General features: G+C 40.8%; 1 protein-coding gene across 4 annotated transcripts in view; it reads right to left on the bottom strand.

Annotated features, from left to right (window-relative positions):
- Positions 1–20,343, bottom strand: part of PTPRB (protein tyrosine phosphatase receptor type B) — a 106,894-nt gene that overhangs the window by 21,352 nt on the left and 65,199 nt on the right. For 3 of the 4 annotated variants that reach the window (XM_054988203.1, XM_054988204.1, XM_054988205.1), the window contains 15 exons: positions 19,628–19,891; positions 18,155–18,418; positions 17,454–17,717; positions 14,495–14,764; positions 12,359–12,622; positions 9,798–10,061; positions 7,777–8,058; positions 6,696–6,974; positions 5,046–5,195; positions 4,598–4,841; positions 2,428–2,534; positions 1,299–1,398; positions 448–531; positions 333–350; positions 133–214 (listed from right to left, as the gene is read on the bottom strand). In XM_054988203.1, the coding sequence (XP_054844178.1) occupies positions 133–214; positions 333–350; positions 448–531; positions 1,299–1,398; positions 2,428–2,534; positions 4,598–4,841; positions 5,046–5,195; positions 6,696–6,974; positions 7,777–8,058; positions 9,798–10,061; positions 12,359–12,622; positions 14,495–14,764; positions 17,454–17,717; positions 18,155–18,418; positions 19,628–19,891 (2,936 nt within the window). The remainder of the gene's footprint in view (positions 1–132; positions 215–332; positions 351–447; positions 532–1,298; positions 1,399–2,427; positions 2,535–4,597; positions 4,842–5,045; positions 5,196–6,695; positions 6,975–7,776; positions 8,059–9,797; positions 10,062–12,358; positions 12,623–14,494; positions 14,765–17,453; positions 17,718–18,154; positions 18,419–19,627; positions 19,892–20,343) is intronic. The other variant, XM_054988206.1, reaches the window with a different exon arrangement.

The raw sequence follows: 20,343 nt of genomic DNA, 5'->3' as shown, positions 1-20,343 counted from the left end.
CAATCCATTTCCTCTGCAATAATCCCATTAGCTTTAATTGGACTGTCCTTGAGTAAATATATAGTGAATTGCAGCCAGATGTACCCAACCAGCCCATTTGAACAATCTCTTCTCACGTTGTTTCTGTCTTACCTCATATTCCTTGGACAGGAGGTAGTTGGAATCTGCTTGAAGCTTAGTGAAGTGCATTTCAAACTGATTTATTTTTATTGGGCTGAAACAGTCGAAAGAAAAAAATCCCCAGCTGAGATCACAGCATATAAACAAGGTGACTGTTTAATCCAAATCAGAGGCAAGAATGTTATGTGCAATGAATTAGCATTAGCTCTTACCTGGAAGTTTTCCGGTTCCTTTAAGGAATTTGGAAAGAAAAGAAAGAATGTTATCAGCTGGTAAATAGGCAGAATGCATTGCCCTGTGGTGCTGGGGCAAACATTTTGACCTTACCCTTTTGGTCCTAGATTCAAGTGGACTGACAGTGGCCTGTCCCTTCGAATGCTCATCCTTGCTGTGGGTCTTTCGTGACCACCACTATAATACAAAAATGCGACAATCACAAAATCTGATTAATTAGGGTTGGTTTGGCCTGCTAGGAAAGGTCACTCATGGTCAAAAACAAATATGCTTTGTTCAGACACAACACAAAACTACGGTTTATTTTAGCTAGTCTGAGTTTGTGAAACCAGGATTTGGCTTGAAGGCACTCTGTCAATGCATGGTTTGCTTTGACAAATGTTGTTTTCATCACCTTCACTTAGGCCAAGCATCTTTGGGAAGTGTGCAAGGGTGGCACCAGAGAGCAAATCAGGATTCAGGGTTGGGTCCTGTTGAAAAGATCAAAACATGCATGGAGTGATTTCCCCCATCACAGTTTAGACAGAATCCAACCCTAAATCAGGCTGTTTGCATTCATACATAATGCAAACTCATTGTTAAGACTGGTTTATTAACATCAGCTAGTCTACTCTCAAGCCATGGTTTCGTGGATTCTGACTAATCACAGTTGGTAAAATGGGCTGCACCTGGACAATTATAGTAATCCATGGTCATTTAACAGAGCACGTGGTACTTGAACCATGCCATGACGTTGGTTGCAAGAACAATTCAAGAATTAATCACCACAATACAACTATTTTGCTGCCATGTGCTCCTGCTTCGCACTTGATGCATCTTATTTTCAGAACATAGTATTAGTTCCCACATTTAAAGAATCTCTTTGACATACACTGAAATTTGTATCACAGTATATATGAATTTCCTTCAATACTGGAAAGAAAGAAACATAAATCTCTACTCACTTTACTTTTCGCCTGCAGACCAGAAACGCAGTGACGGCCACCATCATAATAATAAGGAATAAACCAGCGCTCACTCCTTCTATAACTCCAAATAAGGGCTCTAAAACAATTGAATACACAAATCAAATAAATAATCTGTATATAATTTTTGAGGCTAAAAGATGCTCATTGTATGATAGAGCATTCTTGCCTCCTTCTTGTTTTCCGATGATACCAATAGCATGGATCTGCACACACACACACACACACACATACACACAGATATTGGACAACGTGAATAATGGCTGAAAATTGCCTAACATGTATAGCTTCCACATATGTTGCATATTTTCTTTGCAAACTTCCCAGGCAGAGATAATGCACATTGACTAGCTAATTGACGCTATTCATTTGGCAAACAGACACTGAGCTGAACCAGGGGGTGTGCAGTTATCCCTAGTGCCTTATGCCTTCTAGAGAGATGGACTAGGATCTGGGAGACCTAGGTTCAATTCCCTGCTCTGCCACACAAGCTCACTGGGTAAACTTGGGCCAGTTATATAGTCTCAGCCTAACCTACCTCACAGGGTTGTAGTGAAGATAAAATGGAGGAGAAGAGAATGATGTGGGCTGCTTGGTGTCCCCATCAGGAAGAGAGACAGAATATAAATGAAGTGAAATTAACAAAAATAAACACGTGCAGATTACTGCATTTATATACATTATCCAATGAACAGTCATGAACAGGGACTTTGCACATGCTCAGATGCACCATTCTCCATTTATTTCTTCACAAGTTCCTTATAAGGCTAAATTTTAGCCCTGGAAACCCTTTAAGGGGCTAAGTCCTGGTCAACTGCTGAAATTAAACCATGGATCAGATTTTAGACCACTTTGTGCTGCACTCTTTTGTGCAGAAGCAGACTCTACATCCTTCACCCACAGAAACTTTTCAGAGAGTTATCAACAGCCTCTTTCCAAAAAGCCTGATGATTTTTTCTCCAGGTTGTCATTAAATAAAAGGCTTGCAACCTTTTTCCTAGACGGATTTGGTGACAAGAACTCTTAGCCAAGGTCTGCAAAGTCCATCCTAGTCTTACTTGTCTCCTGCAAAGCTCATGTTTCAAATATCCCAAGAGGTAAAACTAACCAGACTCTGTTGTGATTGGTAAAGAGAAAAAGGTATCAGAGAAGAGCGGCTCAGGGAGTTCCTTCAGGTCATCTCGAAAGAGTTGCGTGAAAGCCCGGATACTGATCCTAGGAGAGGAAGGCAAGTATTTTTCCATTAGACCTCACTGGGAGGTAGGAAGTAACATTCTTACTCATTTATCTTGCTTTAATCATGGTTCTTTGATTGATGCTTAATAAGTTTTGAAAGAGTCTAGGTGCTTTTGACTTTTTACAATGCAAGAAAAAGAGCGCATTTATCTGGAATCTGAACTATGGAGCTGGAGAGAACGGTGCTCCTCTTCTCATGGAAGGGATCTTTCTCTGCGAACACAAGCGCTCCTCTGGATTCAAGACAATGCTGCGCTAATTTGCAATTCACATTTTAGAGGCTGGGATATTACTGGTCGTAAGAGGCGTATCTGCTTCCTACTTGATCTTTTTAGAAAAGTTCCCTACGGCTGCAGTACAGTGAAGTGAGGTGGGAGTCTCAGGTGGCAGATTTGGGAGGGGGATACGGCAGCCCTTTCCCCTATCTTGTCACACCAAATAGATTTTCCTAATCCACATTCATCTTTTAGTTTCCAGCCTGCTTTCTACTTTTAAACTTATTTTCTGAGATATTAATGCAAGCAAGTGAAACAAGGATTTTGAATGCAGACAGAGAAAATATATTATACTAGTGACAGTTTTGCAGTGACTCACAGAATGGGAGAAACGGGGGAGGGGAAAATATGCTAGTCAGTTTATAAAGCTGTGAATCATAGATGTGTAAGACTGGCTGTGCTACCCTGTGCAAAGTTACACTAGTCTAAACTCACAGATACTGTAACTCTGCATAGACTTGCATTAGAAAGAAACTTATTTGATTAGCTACACTATTAGACAGCTGGTTTTGCAGCCATTCTGTTTTAGTATTTTCTGTTCCTAGTCACAGTTGGCTACTTTTGGAAGAGCTGGTCTATTTTTTTCTAAAGAATTGACACTCTAATTCTAAAATCCTCCATCATGATTAATCTTGTGTTGGCAATGGAGCTGGTATACTTATCCTAAATGCTTATTTGCTGGCACAGCAAGTCTTCAGCCTGATAAATGCCCCTATTTGATAGGCTCATTCAATTTAAAATTTGTGGAAGAAAACAACTTAACAGTATTTTAAAGGAAGATGTGGCCTGGCCACTGTAGGCTAACTTGTAATGGTTTTGAGATTGTTTTTCTAGCCAGAGGGTTTCAGAGACAGAAAAGGCCAAAGAAGAGGCATTTATTATTGGTTTCTAAGAGTCCACAAAAGACAAGTTTCCTACAAGGATGACCAATTCTATATAGGATGTATCTTTTAAAAAATCTGGTGGTCATGGAGGTACCATAGTCAAACAACAATAATACAGTTTTGTTTACTTGTGGTGTCTCCCTGATGTGACAAGAAAAGGTGTATATCTGACAGTCATACCAGGCTGACATTCTTGTTCAGAAACAAACAACTGAACAGGAAAGAAAATGGGGAAAAATCCAACTAATGAATTTGGAGCTATTTGATTCTCCAGTTGTGTTCATCCCAGCAAAACAGTCAAGTACGTTGAGCTGGATCCAAAGCACTGCAAGTAGAATGGAACTTTTCTCTTCCCTGACTTTCTTTATCCCATTGTGCCCCCTGAAATGCCATGCTTACGGGTCAGGACACAACATGGAATAGCGTTGGGTTCCATGTGGGGACCCCTCCCCATTGCCCCTGACAGAAGAGTCCTTTTGCTGGCAGAAAACCACTCTATCCCCAGTATCAGAATAGTCAACAATAAGTGTGTTATTATTTTCATTTTCCAGGACACCACATAGAAAGATTAGGGATCTGAGACTGTTCATGGAGGGACTGGAGTAACAAATCAGTGTGAAAGTGGCACAGTTTCTCATTTCACAGAGTTCTATACATAATAAATTAGACTGTAGCATTCATAGATGTGGGTGAGAGACCTGTTCAGACAATACCTATGAGACAGAGTGGGGGGAAAGCTATTATAAATGGCACAGTAAAGCACAGATAACGTCAGGAGACTGGAGCTATTAATATACATCAGCTTAAATGTTTCAGTACCTAGAGCACAGTTCTAAATAACATGCCACATTTTTGGTGTCACGATTGCCACAATAAATCTGACCTATAGGCAGTCCTGGGTTTGAGTGGCCCATCACAATATTTCTGCTGACTGGGATCGCATTTTCCTCCCAGATTTTCCATCTCTGCTCCAAGTTTAATGTCAAAGCTCCTTGAACTGGTGTCCAGGTTTTCAGTGCATTTACTTGCAAAATAATCTGTTTGATAGACTTGGATGGAATTGTTGTGTTTGTATTCCAAATAAGAAGGTAAAGGATGATATTGTTCTGGCTTCAGTTCTTCACTATCTATAAAGGAGTAATTGGAAAAGTGAAATACTGTGCTATTACTACAATCAGAATAATGTAAATCCCAGGGGTTCTCCCAAATCTTTGTTGAGAATTAATCTCTTTCGATCACTATGTAAGTAATAATATTATGGAAATTTGCAGTGACTCAACCAGTTCTGGGAGATGATAACAAAGGAACCATGTTAATGCATGAAAACGTACCATCAGCCTCTCTTACAACCACAGTAAAATATTTCACAGCTCCATTGGTATCACTGAACCAGCTGCAGTTGAAAGTGAAGTGAATGGAAGATTTGGTGATGACTGCATCCTTTTTGTTCACTCGAATATGTGGAGGAGGTGGTGGAGGGCCTAGATGATGGAACAGTTGTGTTACAAAGACCATTCACTGTATGGTTAGTACAGCATAACAAGCTGTGCACCAAGCAGAACAACATATACAGTGGCACCTTCTTCCTCACCAAAAGATATCGAAGGCCTGAAGATAAGCAAATGCAGATCAGGAGTATTAGAGCATAATTAGCTCTTATATAGATTCCCAAGACTTCATACAGTTTTTTTAAAGATCTAGACTGTAACTTCTAGGTGATATTGTCAAGGCTGAATTCAGCTATCTATGGGATATGTTTAATGCTGAAATTATATGCATTTGAAATCCCTGTTTTTGGTGTCCCAGCTTTCAGTCAGCTAGAATGACAGACAATAAGCAAAATTAACAGATCAATCCTAAATTATACCCCTCTGTCCACTGAAGTCCATGGACTTAGAAGCATGTAACACTGCTTAGGGTGGCACTGTAAATGGCACTACCAACACCTGAGGCCTGCACAGTTTGTCACCCCCTAAGTCATACCTTTAAGTCATATGCAGCCAACCTGCCATGTGACTGATTACCCCTGTCCTTATGCAGTTCCAAGCCTGCAGCAAAACCAGGAGATTTACTGAGCTCTGATGGGCCCCTCTGTGATTATGTTTGGTCCCTGGTCATGGACTATAGAGGCCTCCAAACCATTTGTGGCCTAATTGTCCCCCAGTCGATTTGTTGTTTTTCATAGACCTGTATAGCTGTGTTGCCTGTTTGTTTTCCTCAAAAGGCTCGTCTGATGTGGTCCAACAAAGTATCATCCAGAAGGCTATGTGGACCAGCAAATAAAACCATATGCCACCTTTAAAACAAATGCCCATGGATGACTGAATGCTAGTTATAAAACCCGTGGAAAAAATGGCACTGAGCAACTTGGCCCTCACTGCTCAACCCTTCTACGATATCACAGCAGCTCAACTAATGGTAGCCGTTTGCTACCAACAACATTTTTGTTATTTGCTATGAGGGGAAATGGTTAAATCTATGGGGGTTCAGAGAAGCAATTTTTCTCCATTAACACTCACTGCAATAAGCAAAAGTGCACCTGAGAGGAGAAGGGAGAAAGACTTGAGAGAAGCTAGATCTCCTGCTTCATGGAAGGAAGGTATCTCCAGCTATCTTGTTTGGAGGGCTAGAGGAAGCCAACAGGGGATGCAAGAAAGGACAAAAAAGGAGGAAAAGATGAAAAGAGCCATTTGCAAATGGAAAGCAAAGAGATGACTGAGCTTTGCTGACAGATTAGAATATAAAACCTGCTCGTGATGACTCTTAACACATGAGTCAAGGGAATGTTTAGCAATTAAAAATACACTAAATGCCTTGAAACTCGTATGGAGTATTAATATGCACTGAATGCAACAAAACAGATGTTCTACATTCTGTCCACATGTTATTCATTGCAGAGTCTTGTATCACACACTGGAAGGCCCCCACCCCCATTTTCCTCTACATCATGCTTGCAAACTAGTATATCCAGAAACACTTACGATCTATCATAGTAATTGTGCTGTCTTCTACCACCTCACTGGTCATATCGGCTGACTGCACTTTGATGGACACCAAGTATCTTTTATGGGGCACCAGGGTCATGATGTTAAGCACAGATTTGTCTTTCTCTATCCTTTTGGAGAATTCAATCTCCTGTGTATCAATTTTCTTGCACTCAATGCTATATCCATCAAAGTCAGAGTCAGGAGGGATCCAGGAACATGCGATGGCAGTAGAAGTCTGTGGCCGGCAGTGCAAACTTTGTATCTTGTCTGGCCCTTCAAATAAAAGGAGACAGAACACAGAACAAATAACTTTCTGAGTGCTATCTTGTGCTTACTTTGTGGCACGAGAATGAATCCTAGGATCCAGAAATAAGGTTTTCAAGCTAGCTTTTCATTAGACTAGCTGATTATATAGTTACCATGTTTCTAAGTTCCTTGGATTCATTCCATGATATTAATGTTCTGCATCTATTATAGTTATCATTTAGATAGTATTTTTAAAATCTGCAAAACTGTTTGTTCATCCTTAGAACAGTCTTCTGTTAGAAAGCTGTTATGCTTGATTTATTAATGATGAACTAAGGTTGACAGAGTGTTTCTCAAGGGCATGATGGTTATTTAAATGCCACATTGTGTGGCCCTTCCCTCCTCCATGAAATCCAGGTGGCTCTCCCATTATATATTTGCAACAGCTTTTTGAAATAGGTTATGTTTTGAGTCACACAAATACTGCTGGATTGCAGTCACTAATTAAAGTGAGTTCTGAGCTCTTCTGCAAAATAAGGTATTGTAGAAACATGATCTAGAAAAGCAAAGAGGTACTCCATGCAACCAACCATTGATGAATCTGCTATCAGGTGTAAACAACACTTAGCTAAAAGTACCAGGTTGCTTCATTAAGGTCTGTCTCTAGCCACACAGTTCTGAATATTTAAGGCAGCACGTCTTTGTAAAAGCAGAGTAGCCATTTTTGTTGATCCCCACCCAAGCCCCACTGAGCCTCTCCAGATTTTGTTCCTGTGGCCAGTAGGCCAATATTCTGATCTAGTTCTTAAGCTTCATACTGAGATCTTACTTGTCCTCACAGTTCCAGACAGTGATTCACTGTATGTTTTCCGAACGGGGCCACTGACGCTCCTGACACTGAAGTGATATAGTCGTCCCGGGCGAAGGCCATACACAATGCGACCTTTTGATTTGCTACTGCTGTAAGGATTGAAGACATTGAGAGAATCTCTTGGGGTCCACTGCAATTCAAAGTCATTATAATCCGTCCAGTCTGGAGGACCCAACCATGTGATGGATAAGGAGGTGTTTGTGACATCAGCAAATGACACAGAATTTGGTGGGATTGGTGCTACAGAGAAAGTAGGAAAATGGGAAAATGCATAATCATATTTCACAAGACCACCTAACACACCGATGATGATAAATAACAATAATGGCATTTTTATAGCACATTAGAGTGTTCAAAGTGCTTCACATATATTATCTTGTATCTCTTACCCACATATTTATTATGTGTTAATATTATTATCCTTATGATGCAAATAGGGTGAAAGGGTGAGAGTGTTTATAACCTCCTATTGAGCTCCTGGAGATTTCCTCAGTTGTAGCTCATGTTACTATCATTTAACATAATGATCAGAAATCTTTGTATAAAGGAACCCACTAACAGAATTGGGGGGCGAAAAACTAATTTGTGGACAAAAAACTGAACTGGTATATCCATGATCAGATCCTTCCATTGTTTTTGAAAGACTAATAGCTGCCATGTGGGGCTCCAGTTCATATTATATTTCTAGGGAGAAGGTGGAAGGTTTTAACCCTTTCTCCCCACACGATTTCACCAACTGAAACTCCTCCCCAGCACAATATTGTTAGGTCTGGAAAGGAAAAAAAAGACTGTCAGAGAGAAGATGCCTGTCTTTTTCCCCTTTCCAGGGCTTAATAAGTGCATGGGGAGGAGCAGTTTTGATTAGCATATTCATGTCAGGATAGAAGGGTTGAACTCTCCCTACTCCCATCATACAACTATTAATCTTCTGAAAATACTGGGAAGATCTAATAACATATCTCCCAGCATCTTGTCTGTCTTGGTTCTTTGTTTTTTCCTGTGTTTTTGCTTACCCAACCCTCTGATCGGAGAGCCTGAGTTTTGAAATTGTCTAAGATATATGTGTTAAGCAAACTTTCACAAGTTTGCCTATTTGTATCAATTATTCTTTGCTAGTCATAAATAGGAGGCAGGAGGAGCAGGGCACAAGTAACTTATCCCCTGATGATAGCACATCTTATTCAGTCAGTCATATGAGTTCAAAGATTCCACCAGGTATTGCTCACATACAGAAGTGGTCTTGGTGATCATGGGGTCCAGAATGGGGTTCCAGAATCACTGACACCACCTCTCCACCAGGGCCAAGCAAGGGGCAGCCCTTACCCTGTGTGAGGTGCATGGGAGCCATTGCTGGAAGCCAGCTGTCCGAGGCACAGACAGAGTGGGCACAAATGGACACTGCTGAGTCTGCTGCCTGAGCCCTAGATGGGAGGGGCATGAGTGGCTGTCACTGAGAGTAGATGGCCTGAGCCCCAGGCAAGATGGTTGTGATTAGCAGTAGTGGGAACCTGCTCTTTTTCTTATCTGCCCTCCATTGAGGGAATGGGAGCCATGGGGTGGTGGGACCCCCAGCACAGGGCCAGGGGCAGCTACCCCTGGTACTCATCTGCCCACATATTTGGTGTCACATCTCTCCCCTGTTTTTGTTGTCTACAACTTTGAGTATAAATATATCTCCCTAATGACTGAATGCTTCAGTGCATCTGATGAAATGACCTCTGACTTACAAAAACTTGTGCTGGATTAAATTTTGTTAGTCTTTAGGGTACAACTAGGCTCTCAATTTATTTCCTTGTGATCACAAAGGAACAGGATATGAGATTTAGAAATACCCTAACTGTACAGACTCATCTAAACATTCCTATCTCTTTAATCAATCATTAAGAAATCTCTTTCACAATTTTGCAGGAACCAGACAACAGGAAATGGCAACAAATGGCAGCAATAAAACAAATATGAAAGCAACTCGAGCTTCTTACCAGTTCTTCCTTCAGCATTTGCTGTATTGGTCAGCTTACCGCTATGGGTAACAACAACAAGAGCGTATTTTCTGCCAGGGACTAAGCCCTGGAAACACCATTCTGTCAAATTTTTAACAAAATGTGCTTCCTTCTGTGAGCCATTTGAGTTATAAAGATTCAGTTCATAATGATCAACATCTCCCAGCGCAGGGCTCCAACTGAACCACAGACTTTCTGTCTTGTTTTGACTGGATCCTCTGAGATTGTTGACTGGTCCCGGAACTAAGGTAAAAAAGAGCCAGAGGGCATTTACTGTGCATCCTCAAGTATTTGTTTTTAGGATGTGTAAAGGAGAAGATTCATTATGGTCACCTTGTGAAAACAAAATAGAAATGGGCAAAAGAAAAATAATCCACCTTCTAATTTGTCTTTTGATTGAAACAGGTAGTCAAAATTGTATTTAATTAAACGCAATTCTAAAACTGAACATTACAAACCTGTCACTGCTTAGCTCGCAAAAGCCATTTGGAGACCCTAAGCATGGCTTTGTGCACTTATGAAGTGTTCATTTTGGAAAAATCACTGGTGAACTTCCTTGCTAATTTGCTTTGCTTTTACTCATGTTACCATCAGGCTGGCACAGGTAACCTCCATATTGAACTGATGCAAAAGCAAACCTGAGACGCCTGGAAGCATCCTTAGATACTCTGAGCCAGTAGTGCCAAAGCACAAATGAAATTCTACATGGCGTTTGCATTCTAATTTATAATCAGGAATGCACTCCCGAAATGTAATGAGAAATCCTCTTGCACATGAAATGTTTCCCTTGATAGAAAAGAATGGGAAGTTCATCAGTCTGGATCTTATTCCATAAATATTACAAATGGTGGATTGTAATGTAGATCTCCTGTCTTTGATTTTTGTTACTTTCATCCTTTTGAATTTTTTTTCGTGTTTGGGATTTTAAAGATTGGAGCACATCACTTTTAGAAAATCCAAAACCTTCCCCATTAAATTTCCCTGAAATGCATACCCTTTAGATTCAGATCCTTTACTACCTGCGGAAGAACAATAATCATCTCAGTTTTCCTGAAAGGTAGTTAGGAATTAGGTATTTCCATCATATGAGCAACTTATATAAGTAGAAAGAAATAGCTATTTAGATAGGTCGTTGATCTCATTAAAACGCCAATATAAGAAATAGCCAGAAAACAATTGCCACAGAAGAGTAGCTGAGGCTACACAGGGCACTGTGTTACCCTAAATGGGGAGGGTATTCTTGTGAGTTGGGGAATTAGCATTCATGGAGACACAGTGAGAGGGGGTAACTGCAAGATCTCTTCCAATATATTCCAGGATCATTCCCTTAGAGAACTCTAAAGTAAACAGGTGGGTGTTCAACAGGAAAGGTTTCTTTATTAACAGAGCAAAAAGAGAAAACACACAAAACCCACACACAGCATACATACAGAGCTAACTAGAAAACAGGGAGGAAATGGAAAGAGTAACTGGGATGGGGTGATATTTACCAGTCCTGAAGGGTAAGAAAGTCCATGGAAGCAGTAGTGAGGATAGCCAGCATCTCACGGAAGGGGAAGAGAGGGCTCAGACATAATCTGAGGGTGCGTGGATGGGTCCAGGCCACACACACAGCACAGGGCCTGGAGCAGCTCAATTATAGTGTAAAACGTGCCCTGGGGCAGAATTATGTCTTCTACCCCTGAAACAATCGCTTGATGGGTTGTCCAGAGATGAAACAATAAATTGGGAAAGGTTTGATTGAGCATATCTGGGAGGAACTATAGGTGAGAAATGTGCTTGATGTCCTGCAACTGCCAGATGGGAGTGCTTGTCAGGTCTCTGAATAGCTCAGATTAGGAAGGAGGGGTGAGGAAGGTACAGAAGGGTACAGTGATGAGATATGCAGGAACTCCTGGAAGACCTCTTTTGTCTTACTTAAGTGCTTCTCCAGGGTGTGGAGGGGCAGCTAGTCAGCCTGACACACCTTCTGGTAATTTTCAAACTCCAGCCAGGGTTGGCATCTGTTCTGCCTTGCAAGGCAGTGCCATGTGCTTAAAGCACATGAGGAAGAAGCTTATGATATTTTATAATCATAAGATGCCCTTTCAATAAGGAGAAGGGATAGGACTGCTAACAACTGAACAGTTTGCTGCCTAGTCTTCCTCTAAGCCTTCTTGATATCACACATAGCACCAATACACTTTCAAACTCTCCCCAGGACCTATAATAACTAGAATATATTGTCCATTTAAAATTAACGCTGAACTTCTCAGCATGCCAAACTTGACATGGGATTCTAAATTCCATGACTATACATCAGACATATGCCTTCAGTCGGAATGATGGTTACCACCCATTTGGTCTTATCTTTGATATCTTGCATTACATTGGAGATGCTCAAACTGTGTGTGTCTTTGTGTTTGTGTGTGTTCCAAATGTAGGAGTCCTTATGACCTTGTCAGAGAACTAGCAATCCTCCTAGCAAGAGCTTCATACAATTAAAGCGGACATTAAATGTTGCTAAAGTCCATCTTAGTGCTCAGGAATGAATCAATTACCTGTCCTCCCAAGGATGGATGATTCATTAGTAAGCTCGCCGCTGTGGGTAACAATCACCATTTTATACAACCGGCCTTGCACTAAGTTCTGGAATGAATACTGCTGGAGACTTTGTTCTCCTGAAACTCTATCCTGAAGAGACTTGTCTGGATTGTACAGAAAAATATCATATTTATCCAGCTCTCCCTGAGAAGCTGTCCAGCTAAATGACAGGCGCCTGGTGGTGCTTTCTGTGACTTTCAGGTTTGTGACAGCTGCTGGAACTGAAAACAGAGAAAAAGAAGAAGTATTGCATCCTTTTTACTATGTAAAGCAGGTAAGAAAATTGTTGGCTTTTGAGTCTCAGAACTGGGGGAGGAGTGACAGCTCAATGATAAAGCATCTGCACAAGGAGGAGCATGGCTCAGTGATAGGGCATCATTTGCTTTGCATGTAGAAGGTCCAAGGTTCCATCTCTGGCATCTCTAGTTTTAAAGTAATCAAGTAGTAGGTGATGTGAACACCCTCAAGATGAGAGCCTTTGCCAGAGTAGGCAATCTGACCTAGACAGGACAATGGTCTGACTCGGTATAACACTTTGAATGAAGAAGCTCCCAGACTCAATCCCCGGAATTTCCAGTTAAAGGATCTAGATACCAAATGTCGGGAAAGATTCTTCTCAGAGTGAGATTGGGGGAGGGGGGGTCATTTCTAGTCTAAAGAGACAATATTGAGAGGGATGGACCAATGATCTGATGGTGGAGACAGCTCTATATGTTCGTAAACTGTGCTTATCAAAGAAACCTACACCCCAAATATTAACAAATATATAGTTTAACAATTTATATACTGCTTCTCCAAAGACCTGTTTAGGTGACTTACAACTAAGAAAATTGAACAAAACCAGTAAACACAACCACCAAAAATAAAATCATAATAGAAACGACTAAAATAAACTGATATCATTAAAACAAGCCACTCAAAAAACCAAGCTGACAACATTAAAACAAACTAGGACATCATATATCTAATTCCTAACCACACCATAGAGGTTCTGCATTTTGCAAAAGGTCTATAAAATGGAGCTAGTAACAGGGGATTTCTCTCCAAACCCAAAGGCAGTCTCTAAAGCAGTCTTCTAAGCTTTGGTTTCTCTAAAGCAAAATCCTTGGAGGCCAAGACAATCCTGGAAAAGGTCCAGTTCCCTTCCCTGCCCTGTGCCCTTCCAGAAGAGGACTTGATGGAGATAGGCTAGCAGCAACTACCAGAGGCTTATATTGTCTAATGTCAGACCAAAAGTACTTTCACCTGTGCAGGGATTTTTTTCTGGGAAAAGAAGCGGTGGAACTCAGTAGGTTGCCCTCGGAGAAAATGGTCACATGGCTGGTGGCCCTGCCCCTGATCTCCAGACAGAGGGGAGTTTAGATTGCCGCACGGAGGGCAATCTAAACTCCCCTCTGTCTGGAGATCAAGGGGCGGGGCCACCAGCCATGTGACCATTTTCAAGAGGTTCCGGAACTCCGTTCCACCGCGTTCCTGCTGAAAAATAGCCCTGCACCTGTGATAATGTATGTCCATTATCTGAGACGGATCATTAAAAGAATTGATAAAAACCTTATAAAAACAACACAATGGTGATTTTCAATCTGAATGAAAATTCTGTCCAATGTAGGTTTTATTTCTTAAATAACATCTATGGGAAAAATAAATGCTTATTTAAACTTTACCTGAGAAAATGACCCAAATATGTTACTGTGGATTAATCCATACACAGTAGTCTCACAAATATTAGTCCCAAGCAAAGTTCCCATTAATTTCAAGCGGATGGTTTGACTGAATGAGAACACCACATTTTAAAGTTATCTGCAGTTCTATAGACCAATTTTCTGTGCCAAGCAAAGGCTTATAGCTAGAATGATTTAGGGAGGTAATGGCAGATATTCTGGCAACTATTCAATGGTGTAGGTTCTCAACCATTATGTATTACTCTGTTTTAGATAGAAAGTTAATGCAAATAATACCATTCACATATAAAAGTACTACATAAATACTGATGATAATTCTCTTTGATTATATAATATGCATATTTTCCAATATATTCAATGTTTATAGTTTACAGCTACTTGCTGTTCCTCTAACAAAAATGCTGAAATTACCTGTCCGTCCTTCAGTTTCTGCCCGGCTGCTGAATAGGCCACCACTGACTGTCAACATTTGTACTTTATATTTCTTGCCTGGTGTTAAATCTTCAAATTTGTGCTGTTTTGCAGCTGCAGGCTCTGATTTGTTGTACAGAAAGATGCCTTGTTCAGTGAGGAGAAGAATGTCATATCGTTCAGCTACACCAGCAGCACTGTGCCAGGTCACCACCAGTGAGTGGCTGCTGTACATGTTGTCCACATGTAATTCCTGTACAGGAGCAGGAACTAGGAACAAGTATTTAAAATGTAAGTATGCATGTGCAGTATTTCCTTATGCACAGTGAGAATTATTAAATAATTAGTTGGAAACAGCATTGTTGAACTTTATCTACAGATCACACACCTTTTTTTGTATGACCTTTGTTCAATCAAATCTGGTCACCTGGTCTGCATCCACACATTGTTGGGTATGGCACTATCACTGTGCTATAGCAATCTTTTGCAACTGGAGTTCTCTGCATGGACAAAACAATCCAATAGAAAATGATTTCCAGAGTGCAATGATAGCACAATATGCAACGATGTATGGATTGAATCCTGGATACCTGGGCCAAATAAACCTGCATCATTCTGCCCCTCTCCTGCCCCCACAATATAGAACAAATAGAAGAAAAGCCATTTTGACTTTCCTTTTCTCTCCCTTCCACCTCCATTCCAATTATTAAGAAGATCTTCCATGGCACAGAGATGGAAAAGGTATGGTACACTCTGTTCATTCCAATATATTATAAATATTAACGCTGATAGCTTCCTAAGAGTTTTAACTGTTTAATCAATTCATTGATTAAGCAACTATGTTTTCTTTTTGAAAACACTCGGAATAGGTGCTTTCTGGAGGTTCTGAAAGGAAGGACATCTTGTCCCTTTAACAGGGCTGGTTCCAGGTTGGGGAGGGAGGGGCTGGGCTGGGCAACTCTTTAACCAGAAATAAATTTTACTTCTCAAATATGATGTATTGCTTGTCTGCAATCATGTCCTGCAGAAAAAGGAAAGCTCTCACACGGAGATTTCAGCTGATCACTCTCAACTGTGGTTCTTACTGCTAAAAATGAAACCACAGTAGGTTCGCTCTGAAGGGCAAGTTTTGAATACAAATAAAAAGCCATTTTTAAGGCCTAATTTACCCTCTGATTGTTTAACGCTGTTATACAAAGTACTCATGGTAGAGTAATATAATATTGCATAGTCAACTATGAACAGTGAATATGCATTGAAATAACTTGCACCCACAGACAGCAGATCTCTGAATCATTCTTAGTTGCTGTTTTTGTTGAGAAGAAACTTGGGTGTTTAAATGCCATTATGTACCCAAGTCTCATATATGGCTTTTTAATAAATTGTATTTGTTGCATGAAGAAAAGGCAGTCACCTCTGGCCACAGCAGGCAATCACCCCAACAGATATTTCAAGGGGTCCAATAGTTGAGAATATGGATATAAGACCGAAGGTCGAAATTCCATTTAGTTATGAAGCTCACTGAGTGGCCCCAGAAGTCACTATATTTTGGCCTAATCTACCTCAAGGTCAGGCACTGTATGTAAATGATCTGGACGAGGGTGTGAAGGGATTACTCATTAAATCTGTAGATGACACCAAACTGGGAGAAGCAGCAAACGCCCTTGAAGACATGGATAGAATTCAGTGAGACTTGAACACACTAGGAAAGTGGGTAGATTCGAGTAAGATGTGATTTAACATGGGTAAGTGCCAGGTTCTCCACCCAGGTAACAAAAATACAAAGCATGCATGGTATATGAAGGGTACCCTTCTGGGCAGCAGTATGTGTGAACAAGATCTTGAGATACAGATGGATGGGAAGCTAAATATGAGCAGTCAGTGTGATGCAGCAGCAAAAAAGGCAAATGCTGTCTTGGAATGTATCAATAAAGCCATAAGATCCAAACCACAGGAAGTCATTGTCCCACTATATACCGCATTGGTCAGGCCCCACTTGGAGTTTTGTATGAGGTTCTGGAGGCCTCACTTCAAAAGGACAAATTGGAACGGGTACAGAGGAGAGAAACCAGGATGATCAGGGGCCTGGAGACCAAGCCCTACGAGGAATAACTGAGGGACCTGGGATTGTTCAGTTTGGAAGAGAGGAGAATAAAGGGAGACAGGAGTGCTCTCTTTAAGTATTTAAAAGGCTGTCACTTAAGGGAGGGAAGGGGGCTCTTCCTGTTGGCAACAGAGGATAAGAATCAAAACAATGGAGTTAAACTACAGGAGGGGAGGTACTGGCTGGACATTAGAAAAAAATGCATGTTAAGAGTAATTCAGCAGTGGAATTGGCTGCCTAGGGATGTGGTGAGTTCCTCTTCATTGGAAGTCTTCAAGGAATGGCTGGACGAATACTTGTCTGGGATGCTTTAGGCTGTTCCTGCATCGGACAGGAGGTTGGAATAGATGGTCTGTAAGGCCCCTTCCAACTCTATGATTCTGTGATAATATGACGCATTTCTAACAGACAATATATATACTGGGCCCTGATAATTCCACAGAGTCCACTAAACTGCTTGGAGGATGAGTTGGGATGCTAATATAATAATTAAATATACTTCTTTTTTGCTAATAGGGAAAATTTTAATAAGCAATTCACAGAATCATAGGGTTGGAAGGGATCTCTAGAGCCATCTCATCCAACCTCCTGCACAATGCAGGAATGCACAGTGCACAATTGATGCTTGATTAATTGCACCAAATAATTGATTAGTTTGTTGATCTAGTAAATATGTGGGCTTAAAATTAACATTTTATTGGATTTTTAACAAATTTTAAAATGTCTCCAAATTGAATAAAATACACAATATATACCAGTGCACCCAACAACATACTGCAGTTGTGATAACCCTTGTCCCTCAGTGCTGAGTCAGCAACAGCTTACACGGTCCCCTTCTTTCCGGAAGAAACTTACTTGTTCGTCCAACAGCTGTTGAATTGTTGTGCAAGGTGCCACTCTTCGTCTGTACAATAACCTTGTATTGCTCCCCTGCTTCTAGTTTGTTAAATGTGTGCTCATACACATGCTTGAAGACTGTCTGAGAATCAAGGGGATGATCATGATGGAGTATTGTGACTGTATAAGAATCAACATCTCCTCCTCCAGGGGTCCAGTTCACTTTCAAGCTGTTGGTCATTCCATTGGGTGAAATATGTATATTTTTTACAGCGCTTGGAACTAAGGAGGGAAAACAGCCAATGTGAATGGTCAAAGAAGTCAATAGATATTTTTCTTAGTCTAGCACTTAATTTTCTTAAGCTACAGCAAATAAAATTGTGGAAGTCAGATAATGATTGGATTACATGATACAGAAGAGATTATTTTAAACAGAGTTACTCCAGTCCCACTGATTTCAGTGACTTTAGACTGGAGTAACTCTGCTTAGGATTGCACTGTATATTTTGTTATTTTCTAAACAAGGACTTTCTAGAAGAATGAGTTTAGCAGAATGTCATAACAGCAGAAGGCACTGATGACACAGGTGGGGGATGGGGGATGTGGAGGGGACACACATACTCTCCAAAACTTGTTGACGATTACTAAGAAGATCTGTAGCATGAGTCCTACAAAACTTCCTGTCCTTTTTGCTGGCTATGGAAATGGAGAAGCCTAACCTGTCAATCCTTCTATGAAAGTAGATCGTTGTGTTTCTCCAGCTATTGTCATCACAACAATTTTGTAAAGGCGTCCTGGAGTCAGAGATGTGAAACGGAACTCTTCAAAGGTGTTTTCAAGACGAATGGGTGGGAAAACCTGCCTGTCATTGAAGAAAAGCTGGATCTCATATTGATCGACTTCCCCATCAGCTTTGGACCAAGTAACGTGCAAAGTTTCAGTACTTCTATCACTAAGCGTCAATTCCTTTACGGATTCTGGGACTGGAGAATGAAAAACTGAACAGTCAGCATCTGGTACATTTTTTCCAGTAAATGACCATTATTGTTACTAAACCAACAAAGGCATATACTATAATAATAAAATATTAAATGCTTCCCGTCAAATGTTCATTAAATGAAATATATTTGGGGGCAGGCATTCATGAAATTTCAGTAAAGAATTATTTCTGAATATAGATTGTATGTGGTTATTTTCCCCCATAGGGTGGCATTACTTTCAGTAAATACAAGCCCTGTATATCCAATCCCTCCATGTGTTAACTGAACACATGGAAGGAGAGAGAAGGTGTGAACATGCAAGCATGACTGCCGGCAAGGTGCCAATGTGTGGAGGCTGCGTCCACGCCTATGCTTCCTCCCCATAACTGGGGGTGCTGCTTTCTGAACACTGTCAGTCACAGAAAGGGAGGGTGCTCGTCGTGGATACGTCCTCTGTGCACAAGTGCCACGGTCACAAGCTGGCGAGGCATGTGGCCAGGGCCAGGGCCAGCATGCTTCAGCCCACTCTCCCTTTCTGTGCATTCAGTCAATACACAGAAGGGTCGCGTGCGCAAGGCTAAGGTGTGATCAACACAGTGACACATATTAATATATTATTCAATCAATAATATAAACACAATGGCTGAAATTTAGAAAAAGTGGATCACACTTTAGTTAAATACTTTATGTTAAAGTTAAATACTTGGCAGCATCACTGGGACAATTACCAGAATCTCGAGGTGTTCCAGGCCAGGTTTCACTTACGGTTCTCGCCATGTGTTAGAAGAACTAGCTGCTATGAAGGACTATGGTGAACCTCATTCTCTTTTCTTTATTTCATGCTAGTTTATTATGATTAATGTTATACTTTGTTTCACTGATAAGACTCTTAGGATAGCACAACTACTTTAGTTCACAGAACTGCTGCCCCCGTGTGCTTTTGGGGAATGCTCATAGTTGGGGGAGTTCCATGTGTATATCAGGAGCTCCTAGCCACAAAGTTATTGTATCAGGATAATTATTTTTTCACGGCCATTTCAGTTTTCCTAAAATATTCAATCTTTTTCTTCTGACATATAATTTCAATTTAATCAAATATTTAAACAATTCCTAAAAAAAAACCCTCTTTTTAAAATAAAGCATGAAAATATTTTGTGCCCTTCCTGTTAGATGTTTTTCTTGAAGTGTCACCCTGAGAATGTATTTTCTTACCTGTTCTTCCACTGGCCCTTTCACTAGTTTCATATTTTCCACTCCTTGTGCCAACAGTGACACTGTAAAGCCGCCCTGGAACCAGGTTAGTGAACACACACTCATTTTTGTCCTTGGGGATGGATTTTGTTTGTATGAAGTCATTGTTATGCTTGATGATCACTTCGTAATTATCGTAGTCTCCCGTGGCATGTAGCCAGGACACCTTTAAATAGTCACTTCTTGCAGAATTGCTCACTGTGAGTCCCTGGACACTTGAAGGCACTGAAAGATAGTACATACTTGCCCTGATTTCAGAAATAATAAATGTGCACTGCAAGGTGAAGCTTATGTAAGAAAGAAAATGAGAGGGAGGGAGGGAGAGACCAGAGAGGTCCAATGGACAGCTGCTCTGACCCAGCTCCAGTTTTGTGTGGATGGGGATGCCCATTCAGAAGAACATCCAGATAACTCCTCAGTTGAAATTATGCAGCAAGAATAGACAGCATCTGCATTTTGGATGCCACAGCAACTGATACATGCATGGACCTTCTTATCTGGATCAGGGTACATATGATCAGTGTTTTTTTTGAAGAAAAAGGAACCCAGTACTGCATCAATTTCAACGACTTCTCCCCTCAGGACTTGAAAGAACCTCCCCCTCACCAAACTACTGGTGAGTACCACCACAAAAAAAGCCCTGCATATGACTGTATTGACTTATACTGCGTAATTTG

This window comes from Eublepharis macularius, chromosome 9, assembly GCF_028583425.1.
Source record: "Eublepharis macularius isolate TG4126 chromosome 9, MPM_Emac_v1.0, whole genome shotgun sequence".
In the NCBI taxonomy this organism is placed as follows: domain Eukaryota; kingdom Metazoa; phylum Chordata; class Lepidosauria; order Squamata; family Eublepharidae; genus Eublepharis; species Eublepharis macularius.
This window is presented reverse-complemented; position numbering and strand designations above follow the sequence as displayed.